At 38.9% G+C, this 14,906-nt stretch overlaps 1 protein-coding gene across 2 annotated transcripts in view; it reads left to right on the forward strand.

The window, feature by feature from the left end:
- MEGF10 (multiple EGF-like-domains 10) overlaps window positions 1-14,906 on the forward strand; it is a 77,382-nt gene that overhangs the window by 15,737 nt on the left and 46,739 nt on the right. For both annotated transcript variants that reach the window (XM_009577242.1, XM_009577243.1), the window contains exons 5-6: window positions 13,414-13,660; window positions 14,284-14,404. In XM_009577242.1, the coding sequence (XP_009575537.1) occupies window positions 13,414-13,660; window positions 14,284-14,404 (368 nt within the window). The remainder of the gene's footprint in view (window positions 1-13,413; window positions 13,661-14,283; window positions 14,405-14,906) is intronic.

Raw genomic sequence — 14,906 nt, forward strand, 5'->3', positions numbered from 1 at the left:
GTAAGGCCTTTGGAAACGTAATGTTTAGGCTGACATTACAACTATATACTTCGTTACAATCAGGTTCAAAGTGGGTCACTGCTAGTGACTGTCCACTTGAAAGGAACGTGTTTTAGTCAACAATAAAAAAATATATATTTATAATTTACATTTTACAGACCATTTAAAATTCTAATTCATAAACCAGACCTTGATGTCTTGCAAAGATATTATGCCGCTAGTTTACTTAGTATGGGATTCCTATAAAAATAACAACTATGAAAAACCTAGTCAGGTTTTTCATCAGCAGGACAAAAATAATATGGTTGTATTTTCACCCTCATTTTTTGCCGCTTGACAAAAATAGGGAAATGTCCTTTTTTTGCAAACAAGGTGCTATAGTGACTCTTCATCTGGAACTGATCTGTTGTTTAGGCAGCATATTTTGTGAAATTTGAGAGAGAAAGAGAGTGAATAAAAATAATTAATAATAAATTACATGAGGAAAAACTTAACCATTTAAAAATTACTACATTTGTTGTATAGTCTTTGTATATACTTACATGTGATTCTTTTCATAAACAGCTCTAAAGAAACACCAAGTTTTGCGTAAGGCATAAAACTGAAGTAGTTAGCCATGCAATGTTACTGTAATACTGATCTTAATCTAGTGTGCTGAATTGTCAAAAGAAATTGTCAAAAAATGTTATCTTCCTTTCTGAAAGCCTTATGTATCAAGCTCTTCTGTAACTAATCAAACATGCAGAAGAAACGTCTATCACTAGAAAACATAGAATGGGGAGATACTGTTATTTATTGTGATTTCCAAGTTTGAAACTTGCTGAAAGGGCACTTTAGATGAGACAGGAACCTCTAAATCTGTCTTTGGAAATAATCCTTCCTCTCACAGGGTTTTCTAGAGTCCATTTCCCTTACCTATCTGGTATAATTAATTTTGAATACATGTGCAGCTCTTTTCTTCTGCTTCTTCCTCAGCTGCTTGCCTTTGATTGCTTGTCACAGCAGCCTCAATAGCAAAAATATTTTCTGGTGTGCGTACACAACAGGCCAAAGCTGAAAGGGCCTTTGTTCATGTACCTTTGAACAGTGTGATCTCTGGAGAGCTTCTGCGTGACGTTAGAGCTAACTGGAACTGCCGAAATTTGTTTCGGATCGCTAGTGTAGTCCTAGGAGAAGGGGGGTAGGCTCAGGAAGAGGGTATTTTTGTGCATCTGCTACAGGGACACATTTTGGAATTTATCCCATTCCATGTGGACAAACTTAAGAAAGATGTTGCTTTCACCAGATTGTCCATCTGAGTTTGAGCACTGCTGTTTGTTGCTAGCTGTGCGTGATTTCCTTATCCGTGTGTCTGAGAGCTACAGCGCAGATCAAACGGAATTGAAGAGCAGTGGATAGTGTTGGAAAGACAGTAAGTGATAGGGTTTTGGCTCTCTGGCACTGAGTTTTATTGTTGCTTGCCCTACGTAGGAGATTTTCGTATTTTACCTTTGACTGTATTTTCTGCATGATTCCCAACTTGATTAATTTTAGTAACAGAAAAGTACAATGAGATGAAATAAAGAGATGCTTTTTTAAAATAATAATTCTGTTGATATGGCAAGTTATTCATTCAAGAAAAAGACATGCAAATTGCCATACTGTAATAATGTCTATCATATAAACATTTTAACTATGTAACTATTTAACTGAATAATGGAGAAGGAACAATGATTACAAGGCAGGCAAGTATTTTTGTAAGGCAGAAACTCAGGGATGTAATGGTTACTGATAACCAAGTAAAATATTGTGACTGAAAGGGAGAGATTATTCTCAAAGTGTGAGATGTTAGGCAAACTTCCAAATGTAGTAATCTGTTCATTTTCATGGACACAAACGTGTCGGAAGCAACTGTTCTACCTAAGCACTAAACTTTTTGTAAAACTGCAGAACTAAACGTTTTCTTCCAAAGTACTATCCTTTCTCTGTTAGGATTGATTATTTTCCTTAGAAAGGAGTTTCATCTCTATGTTTCTGAGAACAGAGTTAGTCCTATTGCGGCATCTGTCCATCTGCCAACCCCCAGCTTGATTTTTATCTGTTGTTTCTCAGTTGTATTTACCCAGTGTGTTTAAAATAAATTTTTAAGCCGTATGCCATGGCTTCTATGTGACGGTCGCTTTCTGGGTGGTAGTTGCAGACAAGTGCTTCCTAAACGCTGTAATGTTCTCTCCAAAAATGACAGAGTGATTGCATGGCCTAAATTCATGCATTGTGCGGGACAAGCTGAATCAGCAAGCTTCCTCCCCTATCTTTGCATACCACCGTGTGCTGCGGCCTAATAACCTTTCCAGGGACTAAACTTCTTGGGAGACTCCCATTTCCTTCTGTAGCAACCATTACATCCTTTTTGTGACGAGTCTTATCCAGTTCCTAATAGCCTAGGTCAGTGGCTGCTTTCAATTTCGGGAGAAGAGGGATGAAGATTTGAGTAGACTACTGAGGCTGTCCTCTTTCAGTGCTTAATTCTAGCCCAACCCATAACTCTCCTCTCCATCGCATCCTCTGCCTTTCTCAAAACCTTGCATCCCACCTGAGGGGATAGGATTGGATGTATTCTTCTGTGAGTAAAACCTGAGTGGTGGTCTTGGAATTTGGCTAATTAAATAATACCTCCTTGGGGAATATTTCCCGTGTGAAATGTATTTTTTCTTCAGGCCTTTTCTTTTTATTTAAAGGACATATACTGTATTAGGCAGTGTTTGCTTGCAGTCAATTTCAGTGGGAGGTGATGAAGGAGGTGGTGATAATGCACACATTCTCAAAAGAAATACTACTTGGATTGAGAGATCAGTCATTTGCAGAACACTTCCATTCTAGCGGGAGAGATGACAGTCATGCAAAACGAGTTATTCTAATAAAGATTTATCGACCGAACACAGTAGTCAGGTCAATGACAAATGAGTGGACAGAAGACGTGTTGAACCTATCCCTTGGAGCGAGCGAATCAGCACAACCAGCGCGCTGTCAGCACCCCTTTGAAGAAGTGTTTGTGGACTGCAGGAGTTCATAGGTTCTGGGCTGGGGGCAAGGAAGAAGTTTAGAAAAAAGGACACAGTGGTAAAGATAGGTATGTTTATAGATTAAAAATGTAAACAAATAGGTTTTATTGAAAAACAAACAAACCAACACAGCCTTTCCCTCTCAAACTGGGTTATTGTTTATATCGAATTTTTAACTTGCATGTGTCAGATTGGATTGTTACATGTTATAAGAGTGTTTTTGACTGCAGGTTGTGTATAAAGCAGTCTTCTGTAAAAGTTGCTACACGTAGTGATAGTTGGCCGTCTAGATGTGTGGAGATGATCAAACCATGTTTTACATTTGTAGGTTATGTTTTCTGCCTGTTTTCTGCTCAAACCCTTGCAGCAGTATTTGCTGTAATACATAATATATGGGCCTGATTGTCAGTTTTGAATGTGTGTGCAAGATAGATACACGTGCAGCCAAACATGGAGCCCCACTAAGCAATCAGGACATTCACTTTGTTTTTCTTCTCATGCCTAGTAGTCCACAAATAATTCCTTCAAAATCAATAGGACACTTTCTGAATAAGCTGGAGCAGAGGCAAAAGGCCAAAATCAATATTACAGTGACTCATCTGCCATGGTTATAGCCTTCGTGATCCCCCAGCTGGCCTGAGTAGTAAAGCAAAAAGGGAATGACACGTTTTGGTGTATGACAAGTATGTTAGGATTGTTTGTGGAAATGTGAATAGGCATTTTCTATTTTTATTGCATTTAAATAGTCTTTTATTTGTTTGAATCACTGGATTTTAATTTGTAATTTGATTCTGTTGGTGATTAATAGAGTTTCATTGGGGCTATAGTCTGAGGGCGTAGGGGTAGAACAAGTGGAACTAAGGTGTAATTTGGCTCCAGGGTTTTATAAAGCATGAGACGAGAACTGGCTTTTTCCTTAACACAGTAAGCTGAGAGTTTAAAGCTGGCATCTCAGAGAAACATCTTCTTACCTTTAAATGCACTTGTTAAGGAAACTTCTAAGATACAGTAGCTCTGCTACTGTCTGATTTCCTTTAGTATCACGGGTGTTCGTAAAGTTTGCAGATTCCATGAAAATCTCACTGTTTTCTTCATGGGACTTGGCAGATGCAGAATATGGCAGAAACTGGATCCCTTGGCATAGCTTGTGAGAGACACTCACGTGAGTTACAAGCACTGCCAGTTTCTCAGTGGAGCTTATAATTTCCATTAACCCTGCAGAGGTGGATGTGTGACTATTTTCCACAGACACACTTGCACCCCAAGTGAAACAGCCCTCTCGATGTGGGTACCAGGAAAGGTGCCTGGGAGCATCTTGTACGCTCTGACGGCACAGCTTGTGAATCTTGAAGCTTCTTTGAGCTTCTTTGACCAAGGCATTGCTTTCTGTTTTATTTGTTTATTTATTTATTTCTGTTTATTATCAAAGCATTTTGACAAACAGAGCTTGCAAGATAGACTTAGAGAGCTAGCTCATCCTTAAGTTTTCCAAGCTATTCAGCAGGCTGTAGAAATAGGTTCTGGTTTTAACCACATGCTTACACCAGAAGGGCTTGATTCCCAGAACTGAGAAACTGCTAAACACACAAGTGAAACTGCAGAGTATCCTGACAGAGAGCTATTTGCTTTTATGGAAAATGTAGAGAAACAGCTCATTCAAGTAATGCAGAACTGCCCCCTGCCCCAGCTCCCAAATGGCCACTTGCGCAAATGCATCCTGTTAGCAAAAGTGACAGCAGGTTGTAAACAGTCTTAAATTTAACCTTTTCTTATTACATGTGTCTTCCCCATACTCTTCACTACCTTTAATTCTTCTGTAATTATTACTTCTGTAATTACCCTAACTGACTTCTCCTCAGTTTTGCTAGCTGAACTCTTTATCTTCTCCTCTAACAAGGCTGAATATCTTTGGGTTGAGAAACGAACCCACCAGCAAGCTAGGTCAGGTGCAAATAGGGAAAACAGATATTAATGGAAGTTGCCATCATCTTCATTGCTGACAGAGTCGCTACAGTATCATTATGGTAGGTGGTATCAAAATGCCCAGGGCTACATAGCAGCTGTGCTTTTCTAGAGTTCAGTACAACAATATATTTGAAATTGTATTATTCTTATGTTTAATATAATTTCTGTGCTATAAAGCGTTTTGGTTTTGAAGTTCTAGGGGAATTAATGGACTTTTTTCGGATTTTACGGACATGCTACAGTGTTTTGCTGAATTACAATTTCAAGCTTTAAGCAATACCAGAAGCAAAAATAGATTTTCTACAAAACTGAGTTATTAAATTTACTTATGTTGAGATTTACTGAAGGAAGGCTTTGCAGTAAATGGTGGTAGTTTTACTGATTTGTAAACATTTTCTGGATCAGAGATGCTTTTCATTTCTGCTTTTCACGATTTCTTAAACTCAGTATGTTTGTGGTGTTTACCTAAGTTGATTTCTTGAATAATATCTGTGTAATTTTTTTTTTTTCCTAGTAACAGTGCAAAACTATTTTCAGTATTGGTTTAATTTCAGTCTGCATTATGTATTGGCAGACTTATTTATCGTCAGTGGCTCACTTAGCAGGTTTTCAAGGATGTGAAGGATAACATATGTTGCTAATTTAAAGATTAAGATGACCTTCAAGTCATTGCAAAAAGAGAAAAGGCTAATTTATGGTCCTACAAGGGAATCTGAGCAAAATCGTGGATTTTGGATCATGGACAACAGTCCATTTTTTGCAGTAGAATCAGATTCTTATAATTTTGTAAGTTTTCCTATAATAGTGATTATTTTTAACAGGTTTTATCTCAGTAGCAAGATAAAATGAACACTAGGAGCCATCTGTGTGTGTTTTCCTTAGCAATTGTCCAACCTTGTCTTCTGATGTCCAAAGACTTTAAAGAGTCTTCTGAAATTTATGGCATGTGAAAGGCATATAGTTCCAGTCTTTTATAGGATCTGAAAAACACATTTTCATTGTTCTTCCACTTCACGGATCAAAAGGCTTTTACAAAGTAAAAAAGAAAAATGCCTAGATTAAATTAAAGCTTAGCATTTTGAATAAAAATCCTTCCTTATACACAAAACAAAAAGTAAGAATGAAAAATATGCCACAGGGTAAAAAGCCTACAGTATAACAAATGAAATGAGGTAGGAACAAAAGACTCAAAGAAAATCTAGATGTAATAGAAAGTGTGTTCTGAAAAAAACCACTACTATGCATTTCTGTGTCTGGGGTGTAGGTAAAGTAAGTCTTCTACTAAAAGGCATTGATATTTTATAGTTATGAGTGATTCTTTAAAGGAAAAAGATTTTTTTTCTGATATGCATGTGCATATATTTTCGTAACAACCTGAGGTGACTAGAACAGAGCATATAAAAAATATATGGTCAATAATCTCATGTTTTTATTAAATAAGACTTTAAAGGTTTTCTGAAGGATGTTTTTATTGTACTTTTCAGAATAACTGGCTTTGTTTTCTGGCTTTTTCGACTCATCTCTGAAATTTCTGTTTGCCGTGTTCCACATTTACTGTCTTGCAATCCAGGCTGACGTACAGGTTGATGTCACTAGGGGCTTAACGCATCTTGTCGAATTTTGAACACACTTGAGTATTTATAGCTTTCAGAATCAGCGGGAATTTACATTTATTTGGTTTAAATTCCAGTTGGGAGAATTATTATCTGTTTCCTATCCTGCAGGAATATCCTTAGGGAAACGAATGCCGTCAATTTAGATCCGCAGCTAACCAAATCATAATAGCAGAGGGTAGTTTCAAGAATACTCTCTAAACTTTCCCATAAGGATGATGTGGATTTAGATTAGTGACAACATTAATATTTTTGTCATGGTTTTTGCTTAGTGAATCAATGAATGTTGTTCTGAACACAAACATACTCAGAAATGAAGATCATTAAGAGTAGCATCTACATGGCTATGACTTTTCATGTCCTCATCAGCTAAGAGTAATTGAGGATCCATAAAGTATTATCCAAGTTTAGTTTTGTGTTGACCAAAGGTACATGATGCCTTAATGTAATATATGACCTATTTGACTGTTGTCATGGTATGTGAAATACCTTTTTTCCTGTCAAGAAGGACATCAATCCAGTTTTCTTACAAAATTTTGATCTGGAGTGTGGTGTACACCATATCTTTGCAAGCCTTCAAATTGTAATTATGGCAGTCTCTTTGGGCTAAACAGTAAACACATTTTCAGGTATGCAAAATACAAGATTCAGGTATGCAAAATATCTAACACATGAATTAGAATTAAATTTCCCTTCTGTTGACACTTGGAAGTTAGATGGGCATCTGTTGTTGATGGAGAAAAGGGAGGACTTGCCCTGGGTGTGTTTCCTTACTGAGGTCATCAGAAAAAGAATTGAGGTGAGTGGGTCTTACTACCTATAGATTTAAATGCTGCCTTCATAAAAAGTTATTCTGTTTTGTTGTGGAATTCGTACTGAGTTTCATCAGGTTCTACTTACTGCCAATTAGATATCCAAAGTATTAGTTCCACTAATGTATATATATGTTAAGACTTACTTCTTGCTTCTGGAACAGAAGGAAGAGTCATTCTTCCAAATGCTAAACTCTGGACAGCCTTAGGGCAATTTATGATAACAAGATTGTCAGTGGGCTACTCCTTTGGATAAATCAAAGTTTTCTTGATTTTGGCCTATTTTACTTACACTGGCTATGCTTGGCCATTAGTGGTGGTTATTGCCTGATAATCCAAGTCACTTGTGGGCCCTCCTAGAAATGTTACTCTTTTCTTATTTATATCTTCTGCTCCAAAAGACTGGAAAAACTAGGGCATGTTACAGTTGGTCTACTTTCAGTTGTAGATGATGGTCATTCTTGCTCCTTGGTGGACCTCATGGCTGTCCCTGCTGGGGATTTGTGGAGTCTTTCTGCAAGTAAAAATATGAACAGAAAGTTGTCTCTGCCCCAGAGAACTTATGGTTGAAGGAAAAGAAAAGAGATAACACAAAGCTGGAAACATACAGGAGATGAGGCAGGAAGGAAACACTGATAAATGACCGTGGCATGTAGTGGTTTTGACACACTTGCTGCATCAACTTTTTGCAGACTTCACAGGAAGGACTTACAAGGTAGGGATGTGGAGGAGGACATCATGGCAGTTTTATGGCTTGGGGTATGGAAAGCTATGCCAGGTTGTAGAGGCAACTTGAGAAGAAACAAGGAAGACGATAGTCTGAAAATGCAACAAAGGGGCTAATGTCAAGGGCGATGTAAATGTGGGGGTTGCTGTTTGGATACTGGTTGAGAAATGATAGATGAGGGATAGACCATAAAGGCCATGAAAGTAAGGACAAGGCAATAGAGATCTGAGAGTCAAAGGAGGGATGCCAAGGCAGGCACAAAGATTTAGACTTGTCCTTGATGTGACAACCTAGAAAGGAAAAAGGGTCAGTCAAAGATGATGTTGAAGTTATGGGCAGCTTCAGTTTGTTTTACATGCTAGAGCAAGGAAAATCAACTTTCACTTACTAAAGGCTGTGGCTCCTTGAACCTATCTGAAGAAATTATGTTGGAGTTTTGAGGAGACAGAGAGATGGGAATTCTGCATATTTGCCACTGTTTGCTTATTTTAAATTTGTACTTCACAATATTGCATTCCAAGTGAGGGAGCGTTCACTCTGTTTCTGCTGTTTGTGGTAGGGAATTTTGTTTTCAGTTGTTTTAAAAGACCATAAAAATATGTAAGCCTAATGCTGCGGTAAAAATCTCCTCTGTTTTGGCGACAATGGTACATATTTCCAGAAACACACAGCAGTGTGTGTTGCAGAAAGATGCGTAAGCCAGCATAAAATCTCTTTCTGTTGTCTTGGTAGTACGTACAAGACAGCTACAAAAAAATGATAGCAGGAGAAATAAATCTTAGTTTTGCTGTGATTCTTCACTTTCACTTCCCCATTAGCAAAAAAGACAGACAAAAAGAGAAGAAAGATCTTAAAAAAACCACTGCAATAAACATTGTCTGTCTTGAATATCATGGTATAAAGGAAACTGTAGCATACTTGAAAGATAGTTGCAGGTTAGAGTTTCTAAGGAGGTTTTTCTTCTGAAACGTTCTTTGACTTGATTTGATAGCCTTATTTTGTTCTCATTATAGGCCATTCTTTAGAGAAGTACAGAATTGTAGGTGATCAAGGTGGTTTGTCAGGAATAAACTCGGACTGATTTGCACTTTTTGTTGCCTTTTAATGAAATCAATGGGAAAAAAAACCCAGAAAAAAACCCTTACAAGTGTGTGACCACATTTAGTTAAAAATGTCTTTGTTTCTAAGGAGCAATAAAGAAGTTACCAAATTCTTCAGATATGTTTCAGATTATTATGAAAATTCATACCTTGTACTATAAAATATCAGGGCTCCCTCCATCCCAATTTGCAAATCACCAGCCGCTCACAGAAACCATGTGCATAAAACCACATCTAGCCCAGCATAATAACAATGTGCATTAAAGTTGTTATACTAGGAAATACAGAACTTTAAATCTTCAAAAGACCCCAAAACGATAGCAATTTGCATCACAGATTTCAATTTCTTCTTGAAGGTGATTTTTTCGTTGAATCCTTGAGCTTCTCTATGTTTCTAAAGTCATTGTTTGGCACTCAGTTTCAGCAACTATTTCTTTATGATGGTAGACCTGTATTGTCTTAGAGTTTCATACCATACTTGCTCATTTTAAATGAGGGTTTATACAATGCAATGCCCTTATTCCCAAAGGCAAACTTTTGCTTTCACTGAGTAGCCTTTTGAGAGACAAGTTCTTTGTCCTGTGTTTGTAGCAGTGTGATGTGCACAGCACATACTGTGGTGACAACAAAGATATTCCCAGATGAACAGAATGTGTAAAAAGAAAAATGACAACAAGATGTGGCATTAATACCATTGTGTTTGTTAAACATTTACTCTGATCCCTGCCCCCCGCCCAATGTACGGTGATGGCAGAAAAGACCCTGTGAGTCTACTACGAAAGCCGATGGGGAGCAGTACAGCTGGCTGGTTCTTCTGTTTAAAACAGAAAAACCTGAGGGTGAACATAACATATGTGAAAAGGGGAAGGAGAACAACTTTTGTAAGGAGGGTGCTCTGCGTAAAACAGAGCAGCATTAGGCCAGTTCTGTATGATCAACACAGAAAATTAACCCTGGTTTACTGATTGGATTTTGCATTTCTGCAGGATTCAGACTGTTTCCGGGAGTTATTGGGGCTGAAATGCATTGTCCTTGTGTCAGAATCATTCTGAACATGGAGCTCTTGTCTCTGTAGTTTGCTTCCCTTTCACATATACCCTGAGACAGATGATTTACAGCTCCAAATCTGTTCAGAAGCCAGTAGCTGACACTTTTGCGTGTGTGTGCATGTAGCATTCATGTATGCGCGTGTGCCTGTGACCTTGGTTCAGTCAGGGCAGTTAGTCTGATTAAACTCCAGCTGACAGTCTGTAACCTGACGATAGTCATTAACTCAAAGACTATCCCATTCCACCAGATTAGCAGCTGTGACTTCCAGCCCGGCTTTCTTAGGGTCTGAATACTAGGAAGCAGCAGAAATAGTCTGATGTAATAGCTGGTAAATTTAGCCTCCAAACCTAATTAAAAATAAACCAAACTCACCACAGGAAACGTTTCTACCCTTTGCCCTCTTCTTTTTTAACAATAAACTGAGCATCAGTTTCTGACAAATCAGTTTAATTTCCTATGGGGAACATTATTGATTATCAGTCAGGGGACTTAGAAGTAAAATATGTGATTTATCCATCTCGTTCAAAGTTATTATTTATTCCCATTAATCCTACAAATTTCGCCACAGTTCTGCCCATAACTCACAGATAGATGCTAGGCTGGTGACAGACCTTACGTAAAGGACTATCGTGCAGTCGTACTGTGGTGGGGCCACCGTTGTCCTGGTGGAATGCTTCACCATTGTGCTGTAGTGAAAAATTGCATAGTCAATATTTGTTACCCACCTGGCCATTGCCAGGAAAACGGTCGCGAGACTGGAAATCCTATCAGCTGCCATATGATGCTTTTTATTTTAATGATTTCCTGCAAACATAATGAGAAGATCACGCCAGCAAACTAATAAATTATTATGTACTGTATGGTACATGCCCTTGCAGTAAAATAGTCGAGAAAGGTTCAAGTTCACAGGCACAGCACGTTCACCTTGGACATCAGTAAATCTCCAGGAGAAGGCGGGGCGCATCCCAGAGAGGCAGACTGGGGATGGGATTGTAAAAAGAGCAGAGGGAGTACGAGGCCTCTGCTGCTTCACAAGTGAAGCGGTTTCTAGCAAGGCAGTCTTGGTGCCTGGGTGTTGGGTGCGATGGCAGCTGCGTGGTAGTAGATGTTTCTGGTCTATGTGGCTCTGAGACTCATTACACTGGGTCTTCAAGCAGCTGCATGAATGTTGTTGCACTGCACCAAATACCCCACTTCCAGCTATTGGTGAAAGAACACAAGCTCACACTTTTCAACCAAGATTAAGTCTTCTTTTGCCTGTCATGTCTTTATATCTAGAGCGTGTTCAGGCCACATTCATCCTTGACTGAGCTCTGCACTGGAACAGTCGTGGTCTGGTGATCAGTCTGAATTTTTCTGTTTATCAGACGTGCCAGTACAGGTTTTTTTAAATTTGGTTTTTTTTTAAATTTTTTAATTATTCCATGAGGAATGGCTGAAATTGAAATTGTCTATTTTGTCTGGGAGCATGAGAAAGACTGTTATCTGAATCCAGACTAATGTGTTAAGCAAAAAAGGTGTCTGCTCAATCATGACAGAACATGCTACTGTCTCAGACATCTCACCACCCATACATATTTTTATATATATCCTAAAATAGCTAGTTTCCTGACAACAATTTGAGGACTGGTTAAGCATGAGGATTACACTTTCTATTGCATGCAGACATGTTGAAAATAAACACATAGCAGTTCTGAATGAATGTGAGTTATAATGGGGAAAGGCAACTTGTGAGATGCTGTGTGCTGTAGACAGCAATGCGTTGTAGTATAGTCCGGAGCAAAACCCACACCTCTTCGAAGAGAGAAGCCATAATAAGATGGACAGTTGTTCTGTCAGTTTGACAGTTTTGCTGGGTGTTTATAATACATACAATTCTTAATGTTACTCTGTATTTTATTGTGTGTAGGTGCTCATAATATCTCCATTAAGGATGCATGTTCTAGTGACCTCTCCTGGAAAAAAATCTTAAGGAGTAGATTCTTTAAAAGACCCTAATCCCTTTTTATTCGTGTAGCCTCAGTGAACAGCTCCTATAGCTGAATAATTCCTACCCTGAGGAGGATTCTTGAATTACTTTGCATTAGTCTGGGAAAGTGTGCTTGTTCTCTGCCTGGCTTCTTTGCCCCAGGAGAAGACTGGGAGAACAATGGTTGTCAGTCTCCAAGAGGAGAGCCTGGGCTTCTAGTCGCTGCAATTGACGCTTTCCTGTTGTACTGCTTTTATCAACAGAACATAAAAATAAAATCAGGTCATTTGACCATATGATTAGCACATTGCTGTTGAACTCTAGGTGACCTTAATCTTCTGGCTTTTTACGGAACTCCGGTGTTTCTCACTTAAGAAAAATTTCTTCCTTAACATTAAGGTTTTTCTTTTGATGCTGAAATAACCTCTGAGTGGTTTGCTTATAGGGTTCTAATGGGCTGCATTGGGGCAGACAAGAAAAGATGCATTTGAATGATCATGAAGACACATGATATATATATATAACCAAATTTGTAACATCCAGATGAAGTTTAACCATATAATCGTTAATTTCTATGGCTTGGTGAAACACTTCTTGTGTTTTCTTTTGCCCTATCAGTATATTGCAAGATTGAAAAGGAAATATTTGCAATTATGTAAACAAGTAGGAACTTCTGGATTTGAAAAAATCATAATCTTATGTTGAGTAGGCTTTGCAACTTCCTTGTGGATTCAGACAGTTGTTTATGGATTTAGACTGCATTTTTTTACTTTTTTAAGTTAGCAAGACTCCTCTGTGTAAATGGAAGCTCACTGCAACCCTAACTGTTGTGTGACAGTGGAGAGTCATAATGAAGAGTTTTGACAATGAAGAGACTAGAACTTGCATTTACTTCACAGCTTCACATTTTAAAGTGTTTGCTTTTATGCTTAAGAAATTAATTTGTGTGCGTAAATTAAGTTCTGTCTGCCTGTCAAGATCCTTGAAGACCAAGGAGAACTGAGGATGTACTACATAACTGTTTCCATCGTATAAACTTTTTTTTTTTTTTTTTGTACTGTTGACTCATGGTATCTTCAGTGCAGTAACATGAGCTGTCATAAAACTGCTGTAAATTTTTCCTTCTACCCCTTCAGCATGTGATAGTGACCACTGGGGACCTCACTGCAGCAGCCGCTGCCAGTGCAAAAACGGAGCCTTGTGCAACCCCATCACTGGAGCCTGCCACTGTGCATCGGGTTTCAAAGGTTGGCGCTGCGAGGAACGCTGTGATCAAGGGACATATGGAAACGATTGCCATCAAAAATGCCAGTGTCAAAACGGAGCCACCTGCGACCACGTGACTGGAGAGTGCAGATGTCCTCCTGGATACACTGGTGCCTTGTAAGCAGCGGGTATATTATTCATGGGGGAGAGATACAAGTTTCAAATAGTGCTGACAAGAGAAATTTGGTTTAGATTAACTTTTAACACTGTGCGGTTGGTCTGGCTGCTGTGTAACGCAGGGAAGCAGGGCTGGTGGCTAAGAAGCAGCTGGGCAAACCCTGTTGCAGTGCACATTCAGATGTGTAGCTGAGAGAAAGCCCTCTTGATCTGGGCTGCTAAGTAAAAGCCACAAAAAGTAGCAGGAGGAGCTTCTTCATGACCACCATGGAAATGGTTTGGCTACAAGTTTGGAAAATCACATTGAAACATGGAGTTATTTGGCTTTGTCATTCCAGAATAGATTTTGAGCTTTGTCAGTAACAACGAATGAGCACCAACCAGTGTATAAAAAAATATCTTTTTAAAAGAAATAATTCCTAGATTGCCAGGCCTGTTTCCTTAGATTTGTTGCATGGATGTTATACAATATTCAGTGTGCGTCTCTTTATGTCGGACTGCTTTCTGTTTCCTACTTTTGGCTGGGAAAGTTAACGATAGCATGAAAAATAAAGAGGTGGCTGGAGACTTGGAGCTTGTGCCGAAGTAACGGTTGTCTCTGTTGTGCACCACCACCTCCCCAGCTGCGAGGACCTCTGTCCTCCCGGGAAGCATGGGCCGCAGTGCGAGGAGAGGTGCCCGTGCCAGAACGGAGGCGTCTGTCACCATGTCACCGGGGAGTGTGCCTGCCCGCCAGGATGGATGGTAAAAAAACTTTCTGAAATTGACACAACCCCATAAAACTTCCGTATTTGTAGATTTCGGGCAGTGTCAGAGAAGGGTAGCAAATGAGGATAGCAAATGCAGTCTGCCTGTAGCCAGGAGTAATGAGAAACATATTTTAGCATAAGGGACGGGAATAAAACACTTGCAAAACCATCTGTTACTGAAAATCCTCCAGTTCTGTGCTGCCTTTTTAACCATATCAGATTCTGGGAAGCACAAGACATGAATCGTACTGTGACCAGGCAAAATCCTTTAGATCTTGTCTGGAAGTCATTAATTTCTAGATATAATTTGATATTATAGGGAGGTGACACCATTATATATTTTAGCAGTTACTTTTGTGCCTGTTTTCATATGTATGGTATGCATGGCAAAACCCCCAAACTTCTAGATCCTGTGTTAAATGTTGGTGATGGAAAAGGGACGTCAGAATTTTGACATTATCTTTAGACTTTCTACCTTTATGTTAGTGGGTAGGGAA

Source organism: Fulmarus glacialis, unplaced genomic scaffold (genome assembly GCF_000690835.1).
Source record: "Fulmarus glacialis isolate BGI_N327 unplaced genomic scaffold, ASM69083v1 scaffold42874, whole genome shotgun sequence".
NCBI classification, from domain to species: domain Eukaryota; kingdom Metazoa; phylum Chordata; class Aves; order Procellariiformes; family Procellariidae; genus Fulmarus; species Fulmarus glacialis.